The sequence below is a fragment of the Hippocampus comes genome, unplaced genomic scaffold (assembly GCF_001891065.2).
Source record: "Hippocampus comes isolate QL1 unplaced genomic scaffold, H_comes_QL1_v1.1 scaffold155, whole genome shotgun sequence".
Lineage (NCBI taxonomy): Eukaryota > Metazoa > Chordata > Actinopteri > Syngnathiformes > Syngnathidae > Hippocampus > Hippocampus comes.
Genome location: NW_017804967.1, coordinates 1,244,090 through 1,266,542, shown reverse-complemented (window position 1 = coordinate 1,266,542; position 22,453 = coordinate 1,244,090). Strand labels below are relative to the sequence as shown.

The 22,453-nt window shown below is 39.5% G+C and overlaps 3 protein-coding genes across 3 annotated transcripts; all 3 read right to left on the bottom strand.

Annotated features, from left to right (window-relative positions):
- Nucleotides 1-2,299: 2,299 nt before the first annotated feature.
- LOC109525814 (proepiregulin-like) lies at nucleotides 2,300-6,279 on the bottom strand. The gene is made up of 5 exons (XM_019886598.1): nucleotides 6,082-6,279; nucleotides 3,615-3,701; nucleotides 3,239-3,365; nucleotides 2,881-2,981; nucleotides 2,300-2,394 (listed from the first exon to the last, which is right to left on the bottom strand). Exons 1-5 carry the CDS (start codon nucleotides 6,113-6,115, stop codon nucleotides 2,300-2,302), a joined length of 444 nt encoding a protein of 147 aa, XP_019742157.1. The 5' UTR covers nucleotides 6,116-6,279.
- A 1,552-nt stretch (nucleotides 6,280-7,831) lies between these two features.
- Nucleotides 7,832-9,546, bottom strand: LOC109527308 (epigen-like). Its single transcript, XM_019889151.1, has 5 exons — nucleotides 9,397-9,546; nucleotides 9,226-9,285; nucleotides 8,670-8,790; nucleotides 8,388-8,552; nucleotides 7,832-8,143 (listed from the first exon to the last, which is right to left on the bottom strand). Exons 1-5 carry the CDS (start codon nucleotides 9,419-9,421, stop codon nucleotides 8,089-8,091), a joined length of 426 nt encoding a protein of 141 aa, XP_019744710.1. The 5' UTR covers nucleotides 9,422-9,546; the 3' UTR covers nucleotides 7,832-8,088.
- A 1,582-nt stretch (nucleotides 9,547-11,128) lies between these two features.
- LOC109527303 (probable bifunctional methylenetetrahydrofolate dehydrogenase/cyclohydrolase 2) lies at nucleotides 11,129-21,221 on the bottom strand. Its single transcript, XM_019889138.1, has 8 exons — nucleotides 21,049-21,221; nucleotides 18,892-19,076; nucleotides 18,601-18,723; nucleotides 18,092-18,244; nucleotides 17,171-17,278; nucleotides 12,730-12,822; nucleotides 12,263-12,388; nucleotides 11,129-11,308 (listed from the first exon to the last, which is right to left on the bottom strand). The coding sequence occupies exons 1-8, from the start codon at nucleotides 21,189-21,191 to the stop codon at nucleotides 11,193-11,195; spliced, it is 1,047 nt and encodes a 348-aa protein (XP_019744697.1). The 5' UTR covers nucleotides 21,192-21,221; the 3' UTR covers nucleotides 11,129-11,192.
- Nucleotides 21,222-22,453: the final 1,232 nt, after the last annotated feature.

The window sequence follows — 22,453 nt, the reverse complement described above, 5'->3', positions numbered from 1 at the left end:
ACCATCTGCGCTCACACTCACACCTAGGGACAATTTTTGGGTGTCCAATCAGCCTGCCATGCATGTTTTTGGAATGTGGGAGGAAACCGGAGTACCCGGAGAAAACCCACACAGGCACGGGGAGACCATGCAAACTCTACACAGGAAGGCCGGAGTTGGAATCGAACCCGGTACCTCTGCACTGTGAGGTCGACTAACCACTGGACTACCGGGGCGCCCTTGCCACATGTTCATATACCAGTACTTTTAAATCCATCCACTGCACTGGTGTATAAAGGCACAAACATTGACCCAATACTTCTGGTCCCAACTGCAAGCTGTCAACCTGTCAAGACAGTAGCTTCATCCAAAACGTGCGTCTGCTGCACGTGTACAGTTTTTTTTTTTGTTTTTTTTAAATTGTGTCGGAGCACATGCAAAGATGCGGATTAGTGCAAAGCTTCCACTGACTGACCCACTGACTCGCAACAATGCCATCATAACCACAACATCCACGGACCTCCGAGGAATAGCGCAATTCTGTCGAAGCAGGGTAACAATGCCGCAAATGTCTCGTTAATGTTTACGTGTGATTATCGGTGCGATTAGCATAGAGAGTACACTGACAGGACCTATTCGGTCATTAGAAACAGCTCACTGAGTCTATTTTAGGAACTAATAAGGGGCTGTGGAGTATAAATGGTGCTTATACATTAACCCGACACACGAGCGTCACAAGGCATCGTTTTTTTTTTTTTTTTTGCATTATACAACGGTGCAATTCCTTTCGCAGCCACGTTCGTAACAAAACATTTGTCTTGCAAATTATCTTTTCTGGTTGGAGTGAAGTTGATTATTGTAAATGAAAATCCAACAAAATCATTAAAATGAAAATTGAGAGAGATTATTTTGTCAGCGCAGAAAATAAAAATGCCAGTGTTTTTAAAAAAGATAACTAATATTTTATGTTACGGAAACCAATTCAAATTGATTGTAATTAGAGCAGAAATGTCTTTTGTTTTCATATTTGTCAAGTGATGTCATATACGAGCTTTTGAGGTTGATTTTTAATGTTTTGGGTTTTTTTGCTATATTTTTATTATTATTTATTATACAGATGAAGGAAGGACGAACAGCTGTTTAGGAATTGTAATTTACTTTATGAGACAATACCTGTGAGTTGAATTCAACAAATGCACCATTTATATTAAAAAAAAAACTAAATCAAATAATAAAACAAATGGGTCAACATTTTAGAAAAACAAATGTTTAAATCTCATACAAACAACTCCAGTCAGTCTAACAAAAATATAATTGAAATTAAAAACGATTGAAAACCCTGATTGAAAAGAATGCAAAAGTGAGATCACCAACTGATTAAATTAATTTTATTCTTTTTGTACTTCTCCTCCCTTAAGTGATCAGGCTGGTTGAAGCTCCAGAGTCACTATCATGCAGAAACATCCACACCCTAGTGAAGCGCGACACTCACTGCTACACAACTGCTTTAAACTGGCATGTATTCTTTATCCTCAGCAAAAAATAAATCAATAAATAAAAAGATAAATATCACTGCAGCCCGACCATTTTCTTTGTGTACTGTATATCCATATCAATTCTAATGTCCCCTGGTGGCCAAGGTGCGAGAGCCTCACAATGAATTCATGAAATTATGATGCACAAATTGTATACAGTAATTCCTTACAATCACTTTAATTATCTTATTCCTTTTTGATATTCTTATAAAATACACCAAATTGCAAATTTTTTTCAAAATGAAAACAAGTTGCAAAGTGCTGTTGGTGTTTTATGTGGGGGCAGGAATGGATTAGTGGCCTAGCCATTCATTTCAATGATTCAAGATGATTTGCAATATATGTGTTCTGGGTTACATAAGTGCTTACCAATCAAATTAAATTTGTACGTCAAGACGCTGCTGTAATTCTTGAGGTATTTTGACCAAAACTGGGAATAAATTATAATACACTGTATGTCCCCTTTACGTCAAACTGGATGTCCCACTGTAAGAGAGTGGACCTAAGTGTGGCGAAATGTAAAAGTAAAAGACATGACAATTATAAAATAAATCAGTGTAAGATGTTCTGTTTTATTGGTTTGTGGCAGAACTTTCAGTATACACATAAGATCTTTATAATAATAAATTATCAACATCCTTTCTAAATAAACACATGATTTTTTTTAAAGGGTCAGGAAAAGCAGAACATGATAAATAAATACAAGCTTGCACCATGCCAAAAGCTAAAATGCAAGATTTCAATTAAAAATAAACACATTTTTTAAAAAAAGTGACAAAAAGGGTTCATGTCGTCATTTCCAGCGTGGAAACGCTACGCTGTCTGCACTCCTTTATAGCCATGTCGCTTCTGTTTGGGATTGCATTTATTTTTCTTGTACCTGCAATACAAACACACAACAAGGACTGAAAATAACGTGTTTTGCCCAGCAACATTTGACTGAAAAACAATACTATCACCAATTTGGAAATTTAAGTCAACAGATTCCTCATTACAATTCAACAGAAGGGTTGGATTTGGACACGATACTAACGGCATTTATTTGGAAATGTAGTTTCCCCATAAGGATTTCAAAGATGTGCTTGTGTGTTAGCTTACCAGCAAAATTGCCCAATAATTTTTAACTTAGTGTTCCCAAATTAATAATAAAATATGCTTGCTAAAATGTGTTTTTCAACGTCTTCGAAAAACACTCAAATATGACACTATGCTGTTCGGCCAATGATATTTTCAAATGTTGTTTCCCCAACGACATCAAAAAATACGAGCGAATAAAAGAAACAAAATGTATTAAATTTGTATAAAATAATAGTAATAAATTATTTATTACAATTTGGAATAAATAATATTGTACTCATAATAATACAGAAATCTTTTAAAGAGTTGAAGCGTGGCTGCCCCTCTCCTACTGGCTTGAAGACCAGCTCAAGGTTACTACAGCGGGGGCCGTAGAAACCGCTGTGACACCTGCCGAGTGCATTCATGTCATACATAATTTATCACAAGAAAAAAAAAAGTGCCAGCCAAGCGCAAGGCACACATCCGCGCTCATAATCACACCTAGAGACAATTTAGAGTGTTCCAATAACCTGCCATGCATGTTTTTGGAATGTGGGAGGAAACCGGAGTACCCGGAGAAAACCCACGCAGGCACGGGGAGAACATGTAAATTCGAACCATGCACCTCTGCATTGTGATATAGATAAATATGTGTACACACTTACTTGCAATGGTGCTCCTTGACATCCACCAGCAGCATACACTGACCTCCGTTCATGCAGTAGTTGGCATAAGAGGAGTCACAGTTCTGGGTGGAGCGTTTCACCACATGGGAGCGCTCTTCTCCATGGCCTGAGGTGGAAGCAGCAGCATAGAGAATACTGTACTTAATACTCGAAATATATGTCTCAGAAAAGCCTAAAAAAACTGCTGAACTTTATTTGGGGTTAATTAGAGGCACATATCGGCATGTCTTCTCTTTAAAAGTTTTAAGTCACACTGATTTTCAGAAAGGTTTTGAAATGATTTTATTTTGGTCTAATTTCTGAGGTCACAAAAATGTGTCGTTTATCCATCTATTTATCCGTCAAGCCTGTGTACCTGCAGACACGGAGGAGTCAGCGTGAGTCGCGTGAAGTATCGATGACATGCTCTTTGTCAGGACAAAAGGCCACAACAGCATGATACCTGTTGAACACAAAACAACACCGATCCTTTCATATTACACGTTATGTAACATTGTAGAGTGCATCAAAAAAACAGATTTGCCACATGTCTCCACTGGCCACATTCCTGAGTGATAAAACATTTTTCAAATTTACGTGACGAGACACAATTGATTGTTTGTTGAGTGTTCCTCTCGCTGTAATAAAAGAGCTGGATGCGGTGACGAAGAATGTTGCGGGTTTTTCTTTTCTTTCAAATGACTAATATTAATTGTTTTCTTATGTGATTATCAAATTAGTCACAATTTAAAAGGTACTTATTAATTTAAAAAAAATGAAAACGATGAATCCTGGTTATCGAAATTGGAAGGTGCTTGAGAAATCAGGAGCTGTCAGGAAATGACGCACACATCGAAATCGACGGGGTACAAATGTGGACACTGTTTGGCAGCTACGAAAGAAAATTTCATCACCGCACAGTTACATTGCGTTTTTGTAGATTATTTTGCCACATGTTAGTAGGGGTGTTAAGAGATGGATCAGGTCACTTAAGAGTCCATTGAAGACCCACGACCACAATGCAGTATAGACCACTGCAATGCTCGCGCTCTACATAACTATTACTGCTACCACTGATACTACTACAGTTGATACTATGACTATTAATACCACTACCACTTATACCACTTTGAGTATTCGTACTAACTACAGCATTTGTAGGGGTTCCTTCTATTGGTAGTCAATCCAGTAACAATGTACGTGTTTTAGTTTGCAAGTTAATAACAGTAAATAGTTTACAGGTCAAAAAGTATTAAAAAGAACAATTCATTAAACTATTGTAAAGCACTTAAATATGAAAAGATAAGAAAAAATCAATGATTTACCCTGAGGACTCCTTTTTTTTTTTTTCTGATCCACATATCCCGTTGCCCTCTTTTCATGTTTTTACTTGTTTGACGACAAAGCTGGAGACTCATTTCTGCAACCAGACGATATTAGCCAACGCCAGAAAAACCAGATCATTCTGGTTTTATTTGTCTGATGTGAAGAGAGGGCTCATATGACGCCTCCACTTTCACCCCCCGTCTTATGATTAGGAAGGTGTTTAAATCTAGCCGGAGGGAGCGGGGGGAGGGGGGGGTCACATACTTAATCAGGATCTGTTGCTGACACACGGGATCTTCTCGGTGACAATCAGACCAATTGAAATTTGACTTCGGAATTCCACCACCATTGCCTCAGACTTTTGTGATGACTCCTGATTTATGATAGGCTGTCGTTTGGTTTAAAGTCTCCTTCTTTTGTTCATCTTGTCCTCTTAATAATTCGTGGGTGCACCTGCCCAACTCCTTAAAGTCCCCAATAAAGTGAAAATACAGTAAATATTACAACATGACAAAAATGTTAACAACCCCTTGGAATTTGGATGAATATAACATAAACGCTGCAAGTGTGAAACCACACACAACCGAACAATGAATACTAATATTGTATGGGGTTCCTCTTTTTGCCAACTGACTGGACAATGGAGTTTATCCGGCTTCACTTGTTAAGAGTATCATTTAGCTGTCAGGGGGTGTATAAAGGCGGACCTTATCCACAGTGATTGCTCACATCACAGTGGCATCCGGAAGCAGAAAATAAGTGATCAAACAAGTTGTAGTTGCCATTTGGAGAGGCAGATTATTTTGGAGCATTATGAGCATAAAGAGAAAACTGGTGTTCAACAAAAAAGTGACATTGAGTTTAGTGGTGTGTAAGACTGATGCAGATGAAAAGTTACACATTAAGACTGTAGTTCTAGTGCTGGAATGATGATAAGAGAGTACAAAGTAAGGATTAGGAACTTTAAAGTGCAATTGGAGGGGGTTCATCTTGTTTTATCCCTGGTTTCCATTCACTTGCCTATAAATGAGCGTAGAGTAATAAAGAATGAGAAACATTTTGAAGGACCAAGTGTTGCTACGTTTTATCAGTTCAGCCGCGATGTGCTGCTTGGTTTACTTTAATAACAAAGACGGATTGCTCCTTGCTGAAACAGCTCAATGTCTAGAATGTGATGCGATCCTCGCGAGGATAAGCGGTTCGGATAATGGATGGGTGAAAAACTTGACTTATTTTGGTTGTTCAATTCAAAATTTTTACATTCATTAACCACAGAATGATATATTTCCTACCACATATAAACGAGAATTTATTGTTTTCAGATATTAATCAACACTGTGTTAAAACATGACCGACAGGATGTACGACATCAAAATACTTTAAAGTTTTTATACGCTTTGTTCAAATGTTACTTTTTGCAGTCTCTTTAAGATATGCGCGATTTAGCATATCACATTTAAAGCAATCGAGTCTGGCAAAACGTCTCCGAAAAGCATGTAAAAGAAATTCTGACTTACCGAAAGTTGAGAGGAGAGCTGACACTTTTGCCATTTGGGAAGGTAACGTGCGTGATTTCAGTTCTGGTAGAGTGTGCAAAAATGCCTTTGTCGTGTTTTCAATGTTGTGTTGCGTGTTGTGGTGTGGTGGATGTCGCTAACCAACTAATTTAACGGTGAGATGAGGTGGGCGAGTGGGTGCGGTCGAAAAACAGACTGTCATTGATTTGGAGATAAGAAAGGAAAACATCCTACAGTTAGAGACGGGTCCTGAATGCATCATCATTGTCGTCATCACCATTAATTCTTCATTTTGCGATTCAGTCACGTAATTGGCGGTTGAATCAAGTCCACCCACCCAACAGCGACACATCCCACGGATCCTCACGCTATATTATCATTTTTATATTACAAGAAAAAAAATGCTCACCTTTGAGTGTCCATGTCAGAGAGTTTATTCCAAGAATTATAAATTACGAGATAACAACGCTTTAGTGTTCATTTTTCATACACACTTTGTATGTTTAGTGTCAGTTTTGACCCCGAAGTACAGATTTTCTCAAAATGTAATAATAACTTCGCTGACATTAATGAATGGATCATTCCTGAATCGGTGTTATAGGGCAAATGAAAAGTGCATTTTTGTAATATCTCAATGTCGTGGAAAATATTCATTTCAGTGGTTCAGTTAAAAAAGTTAAAGTAATAGAGAGTAGAATCAGGAATCAGTACACAGAATGAAATATTTCATATATATAGCCTGTGCCCCTTAAAATAAATAAAGGGCACACTAAAATAATACATCCTAGTTAAACATCTTATCTCTATCACTAATCACTAAGCGAAATGAGTTGAAAGCAATATACTGCAATACAACACGAATCAATGTAAAATTAAAAACAAATAATAATCCCAAAGAGGTCTGGTTTTTAAATCCTAGTCAAAATTACAGTGGAAACTCGGAATACAGGCTGATGCGACTGTAGTGGAAAATTCTCAGGACAAGGCAAAATGAGGCTCAGTTAATTTGTGTGACCTCCTTGTGCCCGTATGACCTCCCAATGCCTGGACATGCATCTGATGAGATGGAGAATTGTCTTCTGATGGATCCCCTCTCAGACCTGGATTAAACCATCATTCATCTCCTGGACAGTCTTGGCGCAAAATGGTATTGATGTATGGAACGAGACATGCCCCAGATATGCTCAATTGGATTAAGGTTTGGGGAACGATCAGGTCAGTGCAGGGCAACAACCCGTTCATTATGCAGGAACTGAATTTGTTTTGGGCCCCTAAATGACTATGATTGACGATTATTGCTAACGGCAACTCAGATATTCACCATCAAGAAATTTTGAATATACTATGAAAAATAATCAAGAATCATTGTTAATATCAAGATTAAATAACAATTGTCCTTCTGAAAAGTTTTTTTTTCCTGTTGAATGAGTCTGTATGAGATTCACTTTTATAATAAACAACTGAAATAAATGTTATTCACTTTTATAATATTGAATGAGTCTGTATGAGATTCACTTTTATAATAAGCAACTGAAATAAATGTTTTTCACTTTCATAATAAACAACTGAAATAAATGTTCAGAATATATTCACATTTATTGAGATGCAACTGTATAAAAATACATTCTATTCAAGTTCTTTGGTAAGTGAATTCTGCCATTTTTTAATATTAAAATAAAATAATGCAAAAATTGATTCAGTGTGACTAAAGGTGGGCGGGAGGGTGAGTTAGGGGGGAAAAAAGATACAGTTAAAAAGTCATTCATTTATTAGAAAAAAATAAATACATTGAACATAAAATAAGTTATAACAATAAATACTCACATTTTCATGTACTTTAAATTATAATCGCACAGCGTTTCATTACTCTTGTGTGTTTTGTGATTGGTAGAAAACATTACTGACGGTCGCTTTGTGCAAATGAAAAGAAATGTTTGTTTCTATGTCTCTTATGTATGCTAAAATGCAGCAGCGATGAAGACGGTTGATGAACATATCGGGAGGATGTCACACTGTAACCTCAGTTGGTGCAGATTCCATTTGTTTTTCAGATTTTCTGCACCTGAAAGCAAACAAGTATCATGCTTCAAAAATAAGTCGTGAACAAACAACGGCATCAAACCACAGAGAGGCTGTTCAAAAAAGCCCAAAAATTACTCATACTAAACAATAAAAACATTTGTTGGACTCATCTGTCTCACTTGAAGACGGTGGATGTACTAACCACTCTCCATAAATCATACAATCGATAAGGCGCCAAATGATTGCATCGATGCATGATTCATCCACGTCACAAAGCTACTCACCTCGTGCGGACGACGCAATAAGTGATGAAGAGCAGAATGAAGATGAGAAGGGCCGCCCCGCAGCTGAGAGAGATGAGGTGCTCCGCAGCAATGTGACTTTGAGAGAACATGGTGTCCACTTTGCGGTCGTAGTGGCAGCGATTTCCGCTGAAGCCAGATGTGCAGCTGCACAGGGGAAAATGGGTAAGCGCGTTCCAGGGAGACAGAGAGAGAGACAACACAAACCGACACGAAGGCGAGTTCGTCGGATGTGTCGGTTCAAGTGTGTGTTTGTGAGCTCACATGCAAAAGGGTTTGGTGGTATCTTGGGGGTAGATGCATGTGCCGCCGTTTAGACAGAAGTGCTGGTTTTGGCTTCCACACGGCCTGTGGGAACTCAAAAGCAGAGGATCCTCTGTGCTGCCTGCACAGAGCAAATATTGTTATCCACCATACACGTGTATATGGTGGTATATCCATATGGATGGATGGAACAAAAAAATAAAAAATAAAAATCCACAACTACTGGGGAAGCGTGTTTTCCAATTTCTGTTCTATCAGTTCTAATTCATAAATACGTACTGGCATTGAAATACATTCAGAGAGGTACCCATCATCACACTAATGAGATACAAGAGTTGTAATAAAAATGCTCAGTTTTGATCCATTTTTGTCAGAGAAGCTTTTCATTGAACGTGGTTTATCATTGTTGGGATCTGTTTTCGCTCCATAAGTCACAATGTTCAAACCTCAGTCTGAGGCGGACGTCAGCTTTATCTGACCCTCTCGGATGTTTAGCAATGCTTATTATTGTAGTTCTCTATGAAATCAAATGGAACGTCGAAGAAGTGATTGTTACTTGTGGTTTGTGCCGACTGTCCCGACGCTGCCAGGAGAAGAAGGATGGCTGAAAGGACGCCTGGGGAGGGAAAAAAAAGAGCAACTGTTAGAATTCCATCTTTAAACCATAAAGGCAAAGCTGCAGTATTTTAACTTTCATATCAAACAAACTGACAAACGAAGAACTCACCCTCTTTGAGGCTCTGCATTAACATTTCGTCTCGCTCTTAAAATCGTTGCTGCGATGCAGTGCCACTGAACATCCTCTGAAATTTATATACGTCGAGCTACCAACCACGGGGAGGTTTTTTTTCCATCACAACTTATTGAGGAAAAAAAGCTTCCAAAGAACTGAGACAGCTTCCTCAACCCCCACCACTCCAAAAAAAAAGAAAAAAACTTACATCACATTTCTTTTATTCCCACGTACTTTGCATGCACAGACAGGTCCAGCTGAGGTGGTGAGCGTGAGGAGAGTTGTTGTGGGGGCGGAATCACCCGGAGGCTCGTTTCAACGCGGCGTGCGCTTTATGACCACTCTTGGCACTTGAAAACATGACACTCCTTTTTTTTTGAGAGCATCCGAAGCACGCTTTATTTCATTTTCACTTTCCGTGAAACCCAAAATGTCCTTGGTAGAAAAAATATGAACTCTTATAAGAAGAAATAAATAAGTAATTACAAACAAGCCAAGAAAAAGAACATAGTATAAATGTCTCAAGTAAGCAGGTGTGGAGTCTCGATGCTTTGTATAGCTTTTCAGAATGTTTGTAAACAATAGGCACCAGAGTACTTCCAGGTGGCAGAAAAAAAAATGACTACCACTGAAATTAACTGAAAACAAGGGAAAATAACTTGATGAACCCAAAATAACTTGATGAACCCAAAAGGTTTAGTTTTTCAAAAAATACTTTAAAAAAAAATCAATCCAGTGGAATCTGTGTGGGGAGGATACATCGAGTAGTGTTGCTAACAGTTGTACAGTGAAGATCGCGACAGGCTACAAGTGAGCTAGCCACCTGCAAACGGGTATGTGGAAGGCATTTTCACACAGCCATGTATACTGTTTGGTTTCGAGTAATTTAGCAAAACGTAATGGCTAGCCTGCTCGCTAATGTGAAAGGTACAATACGTTAACCATTTCACTGTTAAAAGAGCAAGTCTGGCAAGTAAACGCAACATTCCCCCCCAATAACATGTTCTAAATGACCCCACTAGTCGAGACTCGGTATTCTGATTAATACTGCGTTTGTGTAATGTGAATTAAGCATGAACATCCACCATTATCCATCTCAGGGGGCGGCCATCTTGCTTCGTACTGCCACTTGCTGTGGACTGAAAATGACCTCACGGTTGCTTAAGGTTCAGGTAAAGACCAATCACGGTTCACCTGTTTTCTGAGTTTGGTCACGTGACGTTCGCAAGCTGAGCCGCTAGCGGTGGTTCCCGGAGCAATGGTGATGTCATTTTCGGTCAACAGGAAGTGGCAAAATGGCTGCCCTCTGAGATGAATGCAAACAAATCATCATCATCAGAATAGCGCGTTTAGACAAGTGGGGCCACATAGAATATATTGTTTTAAAGACATTATTTGACTCGATTTCTCCTTTGAATCCAAGCAACATAAAAGTCCTTGAATTAGCCAGATCAATGATCATGTTGACATTTTCTGAATTTCTACCACTTCTATTTTTGAATTGGCTTCTGCGTTCCATCTCCCTTGGAAGCAACTGACTTTACGGAGCATATTTTCGACTGACATGTCACAAATTCAAACAATGGTAGTCGAGTCGAAGGCGAAAACCATCGCTGCAGTAATTTCCTCTGGTTTCGCAATCCCTCAAATGACTTGGCAACGTTTGTTCATTTGTGAGATTAGAAATCGTTGGATCTTTTGCCACCCGGAAGTTTTTTTTTTTTTGTGACGTCATGGTAAAAAAAAAAAAGGTCTCCAGAAAGTGTGTGTGCATCACGTTGTGTATCATGCTAATGCATCAGCGCATTTCTGGCAGCGGTCACGGTGTTCTTCATCAACATGGCCACCGTCATAGGACCCACACCTCCAGGAACGGGAGTGATGAAGCTGGCCTTCTCTTTTACACCTGCAACAAGGGTGACAAACACCGCAATTCAGAAACAGAGGCCAACCCTCTTTTTTCCTGTCATTTTTTTAGCCGCTAACGTGAGCTACGCCCATACCGATGAATAATTTCACCCCATTTACGACCATACGCAGTCTCTAAAGATGGTCCCGACAGATTATACGGCGGTGGTGATTTTCCCTGCCCAATTTTAAAACGATTATAAATGTTAAACCTGTTCAATATTTATCACAAATCCTTGTGTGTGTGAGGTCAACAGAGTTGGACCGAACTCCGATGCAAATCACAGCGCAGCTAGTTAAACCCTGGAGAGCCAGAACTATTAACTCATTCAATCCTCATGACGTATAAATAATTTTGAAATAAGGCCTGTATTGGCCTGATACTGATACCTGGTGTTGGTACTTGCCCTTCCTTGTTTTAAATAATTGACAGAGAAGTCTAATTTCGTCAAAACTGGAGCCTTTATTGGTCCTTTTGACCAAAAAAAAAAAAAAAAAAATCTTTTCAAATGTAACTTTGCATTTTCATTCATTCATTTCTTTTAGCGTTCACAAATTCGCCTATTGTTATTAATTTTTTTTTAAACCTAGCCTCCAGCCAAATAACTGTTGAAACAGTTGATGCCCTTCATTTATACGAAAAGTGGTCCTTTGCTGCCATCTTGTGGCATCTGTAGGCAAGTACAGTACGTAAGTATAGCCGGGGTTCCCTCTATACATCTGGATTTTGACACAAACTCCAGTATCACATCGCTGAATTAGGTCAACGCTCACATTTTGAAAAAACATTTTCAGGGGGGGCAAAAAAAAGCCATTAAGCCATTGCATCATCAAAGACAGCAATCTTCTACCTCATTAATTTCCCTTTTCTAATTTGCAGTCCACTTTTTGTTGATCCCTTTAACATGTGTGCGAGTGTGTTCACAAGTAAAAACTCAAACCAAGTAATTACCCTCAAAGTCCACGTCACCGATGAGCCTCAGTTTCCCCGTTTTGGGGTCGACAATGCGGTTGATGCCCACGTCAATGACCGCGGCGCTTTCTTTCACCATGTCTGCTGTGATCAAACCGGGAACACCTAAACACACACACACATAGCCGAAGAATAGTATGTAACAAAAGATCAACTTGTTTTCCTTTCTCTCGTCATCTCTTAAGTCCCGTGCAACACTCCCATCACTCCATCACTTAAGGTGGAAGTTTACACGACGCCCACTGACATGACTGATATGGATGAACTACCAAAGCGTGTATTTTCTTTGAGTCTCTCAAGTCACTCGGCAACAGCTTAACTTTCTCCGCGCCACTTAGACGAACGGCGGGGTGAGGATGAGAGTGGATTTGTTTCAACACGAGACATGGAGCGGTGGTTGGTGAGCAGTTTTCCCAAATGAACAAACCAATTGGTCATTGAATCACCTGCAGCGGTCACAATGATGTCTGCCAGGCTGGTTAGCTCCTTGAGCCGCTCCCTTGGTGTACATCTGTGAGCGATGGTCACTGTGGCGTCCCCTGAAATGAAGATAAATCAACCAAACAACTTGGAAACCAAATGAAATCCAGAGACATCGAGTGAAACCATTAACAATGCGCAGAATATTATTGTGGTTGTAGTTTGCTGTGCTGTACGACTGCTTCAAATGTGTTGTCACTTTCATGCATCATAAATGGACCTGAACGTTTTTTGTTTTTTTTTAATAGCGATCTGTACTTTACTTTGTTAATTTATCTTTCACTCACTTTTATGCTACGGCATGATCCAAATAAAATAACGACTTCAACTCTAATACATTTTCCCCTAACCTTTGCTCCTATAAAATAAAATCGAGAACGTGCGTTGACGTAATTGCCTGAAATGCAGAGCACATAGCAGAACAGTCAGCCTGCCTGAACTGATGTGGGAGGGGTGCCGGTAAGAGGATGTCATAAATTCAACAGAACATCACAATTGAACAGGAAGTCTTTATATGGGCGCAACGGTAGTCTCCCCTTCCCGGCTCCTGGGTAAACTCAATAAATACACGTTGGATTTGAATAAATAAAATGGATTTAAATAAATAAATAAATAAATAAATAAATAAATAAATAAATAAATTTAAATAACTAATCATCCACAATTTTTTTAAACTTTTAGTTCCAATACTTAAGTACATACAATACCAGAAAATTACTTATGTCGCTGGGATTTAATGTCCATTTTTTTTTAATATTTAATTGACAGTGAATGAATTAGTACCCAACACAGTAAGCGTCAAGATACTTTTAAGAATTCCTCAAGTAATATTCTACCAGGTGACTTTTACTTCTATTTTTTAAAAGTTTTATTTATTATTTATTATTTTCACAAGACCGGAATCAGAGGAACAATGACATTTTCTTGGAGCCCCCATTGAAGAAGAGACAAAAAAAAAAAAAAAAAAAAAAAAAAAAAAAAAACCTTAATTTAAAAACCCCCAAAAAAAAAAAAAAAAAAAAAAAAAAACAACCTTATATTCAAAATCCCAAATACAATTAAACCCGCAAAAGCAAACACTAAACTGAATAAACATTTTTGGATTCAAATGCTCTGCTTTTTATCATTTGTTCTTTCTGAAGGAGATGTGGAAGGATTTGACTGAATGAAACATTGACAATTAATTTGAATGGCGGCAACGCCTATTCCTAATTGGCCCCAATGAGTCAAGCCGAGCACTCCTAACCGAAACTTTCTGAGTCAGGATAAAGCGGCGGGGAACGTGAGGAAAAAACTTTGATCTGGAAATAGACAAACATATTCTCGACTGTCACAGTTTTCATTATTCGCAAAGCATTGATCCATCCTTAAGTACACACGGCTTCAAAAAACGTTTACACAATTTGCACAATGGTTGCGATGAAAGCAATGAGATGTTTCTTTTTCTTTTTTTTTCTCTCTCTCTCCCCTCAATGGTATGCGTGTCCTTCAGTCATAGAGGCTCAGTGACCGGGAGTTTAGGCCTGCGGCGATGGATAAGAAACTGGATCACGCAAGGAGAGGCTCAAGGGAAATCGGAATGTGGCGGAAGCAAGGGCAAGTCGGAGCACATCCCCGCCACCCCATCGCATACCTGTGGTGTGCCTGTGAGTGAATGAGAGGTGAAAATGCAAACAAAGAACTATTGTGGAGTGCAAATGTCTTCGGCCAACCACATTTGTTTTGTTTTGTGTGTATGTGTACCTTTTTCATGGCATTCGTTTGACATAGAAACCAATCAATGACACATATTTTGCAAAAACACCTCCCGCAAAGCCTTTTGAAGGCTCGGTCGATGCATGAGACAAGGGAGAAAATGGTGAACTGGATACAGGAATATAGAATTTAATATTTACAAATCATCCACCTCGCAGAGTAATAATAGCTTCTCTCATCAGTCCATAATCCTCATTCAACCAGGAAGTAGCCAACTAACCTATACTTGAGTACTGGGACAAAACAGACAGTCATATAGATGGCGCTCTCATATAATAACTCATTTTTTATTACCAGTTTAGCCTTGGCAGAGGTATACACAAAATCACTACAGCACTGGTTATTGTGTTTTTGATGTCTTACAAAGGATTTCGTTGTTGCGTTTTGCACCTCAGGCCGAACGTAATAATGTGACAAAAGTAGTGTTCAGGTTGATTAATGAACAGCCACTGTTGGGTTTGTTCGTTATTTCTTGGTTGAAGTGATACACACACCCCACACCCCCGCTATATAAATAAAAATTCATGCATATTGAGAATTTTACAACTTCAGGAGTCTTTGAGTTGATGCGTTCTACACGGTGTTTTGTTCAGCTTCACTATTGAAATCCGACTCAATTCTTTCCCTATGTTGTATAATCTGCCCTGCGATTGGCTGGTGACCGGTTTAGGGTGTCCCCCGCCTACTGCCCGAAGAAGGCTGGGATAGGCTCAGGCACCCACCGCGACCCTTGTGAGGATAAGCGGATCGGAAAATGGATGGATGGATGTTATATAATCATACAACACTGAAGTTTTTGCTGCCTTGTCAAGTAAGGACAACTTGCACATAAATGAGGCCAAACTCTCGCAGGGTCAATCCGTGTTTTCCGTCTATCTGATGTATAGCTGGTGACGTAGATTGTTCGCGAGGATGTGGTGGGGAAGGCACGTTGGATGTGACAGAGCTAACACAAACGTCTGCAATGGAAAGATGCCTGGACTCTTAACGCTTCATTTTACTGATCAATGGTAACCATCTAAATGTGCTCCCTATAAGCTGCAACGCGCTCTTGTTTTCAGACTTTCGCCGTCGTGCCAGGAAGTGGATAGTAGTGGTAACAGTGCGATGCCTTAAAATCACATCTTCTCGTTGCTTCATCCTCAAAAGGTATTTCCTGTAAATACTTCTCCGAATTCCCTGCCAACTTCCTGCAACCTTATACGGTCGCCTGATCCGTTTGAGTCCCCCCCACCCTGACACAAACACTCCCTGGCATTTCTTTCCGGTAAACATACGACAGCACAAGCGGAAGTGAACAATTATGAAATATGTCCCAAGTTGAAATATTAAACTTAACGTGATTGATTAATTGTGATGAATCACACGAGTTTTTATTTAATGCCCTTATAAAGTGGATAAATATGCTCAATTATTATGACTAATAAAGATATGCTTAGAAAATGTGACTTTGATTCTCACATACCATCTCGTGCCCAAGATGAACATGAACTAAAGGTGGCAGGTTATAAAAAATGGCCTCCGTCAGGTACTGCGAGGTCAACCCAAGGAATTTTGATGAGATTTAACAGAAGCGTCTGAATAACAAGGTTGCGGCTTCAAGTTGGCTTTATTTACTGTTGTCGTCGCATTGAAAGGACTGCCAACCTCTCATTTAAGTCCTAGTGGAGGTAAAAGTTATCACCTATACCAATGACTTTGCCAAAAATCTGAATTTACTCACTTCAAATATGAGTAGTTTTAGGGATGGGGCAAGATTGGAGGCCTACAAGTCTTAAATGAGACTATTTTCTAAGATTCATAACGAGCTCCGGGACGCATTTTGGATCGCGCCAGTAATTGGCACATTAGTAAGCGTTAACTTGGCTCTTCGAGCCACCGAACTGTCATTGAGTGGAACCTTTCTGGAAGGTCCCCCCCCTCCCCCCTCCTTACATTTATTCATTCCAGAAACAGCTGAAAGTATTTGTCTGCATCCATGATTAGGCTTTTGTGAATGGAGAGGAAAAAAAAAAAATCAAGAGTCAAACTGCCATCACCATAAACCGTTTTACACCATGTACAGGCAATGTTTTAAGCATCATTTTCATTAATTTCTTAATTGTAAGTGCAAAATTACAAAAAGTAGGATTAAATCTGGCTGCGTGTCATTTTCTGTGAATTGTCCGTCTCACGGGAACTTTGGGCGAATATCTAACATCTTCTTTTTTGCCTCATGAGGTTAAAAAAAATAAAATCAACGGAGACAAAAAAAAAAAGCAGCTCATTGATTGCATGCTAGCTCATAGCCCATCTATCAAAACAGATCTGCTCAAATGATTCGAAAATGGAAGCCCCCCGCTGCAAAGTTGTCACAAAACGATAAATTTGTCTACATGTGGCCAGATATTATATTTTGAGAATGAAACCTAAGACAGACGAAAAAAAAATTTTTGTCTCACTGAATTTAAGCCTTGTTAGCGTTCAAGAAGGCTTTTTCGGTGAAGGTTTTATTGTAAAATGCTGGCTCATTTGCACAGAATATTATCACTGCCACATATCAATGATGATGGTTTAGTTCGGGTTGTGGGAGTTGCTCTCTTTTATTTACTGTCAATAAGGATTCTGTTGACACGACATGCACATTACCCAAATGCAATCACACACACTCACCGCCAGGGCGCTCATGGTTCCGATCGGTATGCAGCAACATGGCGATGGGCATCCCGACATTTTTGGAGCGTCCAGCAACCAGCACATTCTTTCCCACTGTCTCGATACCTGCGCGTCACATTTTCAAGGGGAAATAGTTGGGAATGAATTATGCTTGGCACCTCAGGGAGAAAATAATTCTAAAATTTTATGAAGGTGAAGTAATACATTTCTCTCTCTCTTTTTTTTTTTTTTTAACCACATTTGTCCGAGTCCTTCCTCTCAAGGATGAAAGAGGAACAGTATGATAAGCATCCAATGACAGCAGCAAAAATCCAATATTGACTTTTATTTCATATTTTACATGCACACGTGAAAAGGTTGTTCGAAAAAGAAAAAGCTTTTGGAGAACTATCAAATATTTAAGTCACAATGGGTTCTGTCAATGACTACCATCATTAGTATTCATTTGTTATTGTTTAGCATGTTCAGGGTCAAGGGAGAGCTGGAGTCTTTCCCAGCTAATTTTGGTCACTCAACTCCACATGACAACAAAGATTTTGAAAAATTAAAAAGATCTCGAAAAAGGTTTTAACCTGCGATAAATGTAGTCTGCAAGAATACAGAAATTAGAGAAAAAAAATCTCTGTGTCGGTGTCAATTGCAGGGCGAACAACTATAATCAGGCGCCATCTAGCGGACGTCCTATAGTAAGACAGCACAAGTGTCAGGGTGTCTGGAGACGAGTACGAATATTCCACTTTATTACATTTATCCATTTATATTTTAGGGCAATTGTCCTTTAAAGACCCCCCCAGTGAAAGACTTTGGGCAAGAGACAGGGTACACCCTGGACTGATCGCCAGTCAATTATACTTTACATGGGGTCTATTGTGGAATACTAATAGTTACCTTGTGAAATGATGGGCTATGTCGGTTTACCTGCTCTTTTGATGATCTCCCAGACAGCTGCAGGTGTGGCAGGCACCATGGATCTCTGGTCAAGACACAGCTTGCCGATATTCACGATATGGAAGCCATCCACGTCCTTTTCTGGAGCGATGGCGTTACACACTGCTCTTTCGTTGATGTGCTCTAAGAAAACAGGCAGCTCTCGATTGATCATCTGTCGAGTCTGGATGTTTTATTTAAGTCCATGCCAAGCATTGTCTTGTACTCTTTCGGCGTACGATAAAAGCAGCGTTTGCCAACCTTTGATGAGACATGGACATATTTCACACATGGCGCCTTTCTGAATTGAATTGATTCGTTCAAGAAAATATTTCAAACAAGATTAAGTTATACTGACAAATACATCTGTTGAAAAGTTATATTTAATGTATTGGAAACTTGACGGAAATATATTGGAAACACTTTGCAACCCTAGTTGGGAATCACGGCTATAAAGGAACTACCTCCACAAGTGAGCACACATTTGCGTGCATGTTTACCAGGAAGTGGCAGCTGCACCAACAGTCCGCTGACCCGCCAATCTCGGTTCATCTTGTCTATTAGATCCAGCAATTCCTGCTGAGAAACCGAGCTCGGCCGCAACACTGTGTCACTGGAAATACCTGGATTGCAAAAAGCGTGTTAACTTGTTTTTGTGGATACGTTTTGTTGCTAAAAGCCACACTTATCTAGGACTATCTATCGTGTCCAAGCATGCCAGCGGCTGTGTGACTTTTCATCTCAGTGTTGTACGTTTGTCATGCAGTGTTTAGAAAGGTGTGACATCTGACCCAAAGTGCTGGCAGCGCGTGTTTTGTTCCTAACGTAAGTCCTGCTGGCCGGGTCATCCCCCACGAAGACCACTCCTAGATGAGGTCTCATGTTGCCCTGAGCGACGAGCTCTTCCACGTCACGTTGGATCTCTCTGTGGAGCTGACGAGCCATCGCCGCCCCTGAAATCACAACGGCAGCATGCCTGGAAAGGAATGAAATGTAATTTTTTTTAGCACTGTTATGAAGGTTGTAGTATCTCGATTTGTTCATAGTGCATTCAAAGCTTCCCATGTGAAATGAATGGAAATGCCATTAATTCACATAGTGGTCTTAAAAGTAGCATTCCAACATTTTTTTCCCTCAATTGTTTTTTTTTTTTAAATAAACTTTCACAGAAATTCTAATTTGTCACTGTTTTTTGTTCCCTTTTTTGTCAGCCACTCTTTTCTCACTTTCAGATGCATCTCCATCTTTTCATGCAAAAACATATGCAGCTTAGAAATTATTTCTAGTCCTTGGCTGGCATTACATTGACTTCTTCAGCCCCAGTATACATTAGAAAACAAAAGTCTACACACCCGTTTTCATTTTCAAGGTTTTTGTAATATACAGTGGAAAATAAGACCATGATAAGACATTCCAAAATGTGTTCAACCATTAATGTTGGAGGCTACAAACAGCTAAACTCAGTTATTTTTTAAAAAGTCTTTTTGAGAGGCGAAGTAAAAACAGAAATGATGTCGTTGCACAAGTCTGCACGCCCTCTCATAACTGAGATGTGGCTGTGTTCAGAATTCACCAATTACAGTACATTCAAACTCGTGGGAGTCAGCATACAAGTGCTGCTATTTGAAGTTCTAGTGGGCTTTTCTTGACAATGTTTTGCTTTCTAGCAAAAAACATGAAGGTTTGTTGTTGTTGTGCTTGACTGACTGGCAAAATATCAGCACATAAAAATGTGCAGGCTAACATAAAACACCTATACCTATACTGTCACTGAACGGTAACAACATGAAATGATGGTGGCCGGACGGTGTGAAGTTGACTACCGCCATCTAGTGGCTGAACCCCTCAAGCTCATTCGCAAATCAAAATTTTGCATGTAAAAAGCACAAAAATTGGATCATCCACCAGCTTGTAAGTCGAAAAACTCACAACCTAACGGAACTCATATAAATTGTATTATGAAAAATCTATGAGATTAGTGTACAGCAGTAAACTGTACCACTTTCCCACACTTTACTGGCTTGGCTCTGCATGTCTTGGTTTGACACTTCAAAATCGTACTCCGGGAAACTCTGAAAACCACGCTGCACTGAACGCACCAGGATCTCTTCTTCTACCTGTGCATGAGACTGTTGACCATCGAAAGTGGACAAATTGTGATTTGAGTGAACGCTGAAGGCAGCAAGGAAACAGAGCACTCGAGCAAAGTGGAGATTGTGGAGCGATGCATCCTAAAATGAAACAGTGACGCACTGATAACTATTCTGCTTGACATATTCGATTTTGGGATGAGTAGAAGAATAAAGAAGTGGCACATTAATATTTTAAACTCGGGTTGTTCCGATCAGGATTTTATGCTGCCGAATCCAGTTGCCCATACCCGGAAGAGTCAATTAGTCCAAGGCGAACAGTTTATGAGAATGATTTATAACGTATCCTTCATCAATGTCATAATTGCAGCAGGTTTTTATAATAATAATAACAAAAATAATAACAACAAAGCTTCAGATTTCTGTACATGCATCTTTTTATGCTTTTACGATCATGTTGAATCGGATGGATAAATACTTATAATGAGGGGAAAAAAAAAACAGTAATATAAGACTTCACTTAGCCTAGGTTAGCCTGCAGTGGTTAATGGTTTCTTTGATCCAACCCCCCGCAGTAATCAGTCATTTCTGACAGTGGTTGCACCTCCATGTGGCTTTGTGACTGCGGCCGGTGTGTTCTCTCACGCGTCAAGCGGTCACATTTGCTGCCCTTATGTAATGATTTAGTTGGCAAACGTGATTCTACTACGAATCGCCTGCAAACACAGCACCTGCAGTGTCTGCGGTGGAGCCGTATGTCATTCACAGGTCCATCCCCCAGCCCCACTTCCATCAACGTCCGCTTCAGAGTAACGCCCGCATGCTATTCAAAAAGGCTGACACTTTGTGTCGTTTTACCTCGTCGCAGACTGGTGCAGGTGTCTCCGCTGATTCTCCCATTTTCTGTGTGTCCGAAGCTTGGCCCGGCACGAGCGGTGGGGGTTTGCCAACCTGCTACAAAGCGCCCAGTAGGACCGTAGCGGGGATACAGAGGCGGCCATGTTTGCACGCGCGCGAGTGAGCGCGTGAGCGTTGTCATAGTGACATACTACTGGGAAGCTTACCCATGCTAGGCGCTAGTTGACGATACACATTCATCTCATTTAGCTGCGAATAAATACTATTACAGATAATATAACTATTATATAGGTGTAAATAAAAAGTAAATGGTCACATTAAAATAAAGCCTTTTAAATTTGTTGAATTTAAAAGATGGCGTAGCCCGTATGCTTCAGCAAATCACGATACTTTTTTTTCATCAAACTAACATTTTCTTAATCTGTGGTAGTTTGTAATTGTAATTTTGCTCAATATTACGAGTAGGAAATAATAAGTGGAGATTAAATGTGGGCTTTATTGAGAGACGTCTTTTGTTAAATTACTAGCTTTTCGTTAGCTGTAGAGACCACTGCAAAATTATCAGTTTGCCAAATTTTATAAATGACTGACAACATAACTCTCAAATTACAAATTAAGTTTTGTCACTTGGAACATTTATTTGCAGAAAATGAAAAACGGTCAAAATATGATATATCTTAGTCCATTCTTTATCATCTACATATAGTGGCAAGCATTGTATTCTTGCAAATGATCCAAAAATATACAGATACAGTATATATACGTACAGTAATAATACTGGACAAGTCATATTCCCCCCACAAGATGGCAACAAAGATGTTCTCTTCAAGGAGCACCATCCAAGTTCTCCTTTCTCCTCCCTGGAGCATCAGGTGTCCCATCTGAACACAATTTTGCCACCACTATCCGTTCAAATGGCCCAGAAGACATTTTTATGTTGCCTTTCATTCCCGAGGAGAATAACAAAGTGGCAATTCAATTATCTGGGTGAAATAAACGAGGAAGGCTTCTTGATTAACAGAAAAAAAAAAAACCTTTAAGTTGCATGTTCAAGAAAGCATGACATACAATCTTACATAACTTCAATTGTTCACATATATTCTGATTCATAAAAGCCATCCATTTGTCATTTAATGGCTTGTCCTCATTAGGGTAGCAGGTGAGCTGTAGCCCAACAATCATTCGCACTAGCGTTCACTATGGCCAATTTAAGACCAGAATGAACCTAACGTGTAAGTATTTTTGGATGTTGGGATAGAAACAACACAAAAGTATTGTGAGAGAATGCAAACCCCACAGAGGTGCAGTAGCAGAATCTGTCCTTTTTGAGGAAGCCGGTGCCCGAATCCATAAAATGCTATTTAAAATGTTTGTTTGACTTGAGACTGAATGCAGGTTTCGAAAA

Coding starts and splice junctions, on each gene's coding strand:
- LOC109525814 (XM_019886598.1), bottom strand. CDS start 6,115: ATGGCAAAAGTGTCAGCTCTCCTCTCAACTTTCG. Junction 3,366..3,614: donor TGACTCCTCCGTGTCTGCAG/GTACACAGGCTT, acceptor CTTCCACCTCAG/GCCATGGAGAAGAGCGCTCC. Junction 2,395..2,880: donor CAACTCTTTAAAAGATTTCT/GTATTATTATGA, acceptor TTTGTATTGCAG/GTACAAGAAAAATAAATGCA.
- LOC109527308 (XM_019889151.1), bottom strand. CDS start 9,421: ATGTTAATGCAGAGCCTCAAAGAGG. Junction 8,791..9,225: donor ACAGTCGGCACAAACCACAA/GTAACAATCACT, acceptor TGCTCTGTGCAG/GCAGCACAGAGGATCCTCTG. Junction 8,553..8,669: donor ACCACCAAACCCTTTTGCAT/GTGAGCTCACAA, acceptor TCCCCTGTGCAG/CTGCACATCTGGCTTCAGCG.
- LOC109527303 (XM_019889138.1), bottom strand. CDS start 21,191: ATGGCCGCCTCTGTATCCCCGCTACGGTCCTACTGGGCGCTTTGTAGC. Junction 12,823..17,170: donor GAACCATGAGCGCCCTGGCG/GTGAGTGTGTGT, acceptor TCTTCATTTCAG/GGGACGCCACAGTGACCATC. Junction 11,309..12,262: donor CGGTGACGTGGACTTTGAGG/GTAATTACTTGG, acceptor CCCTTGTTGCAG/GTGTAAAAGAGAAGGCCAGC.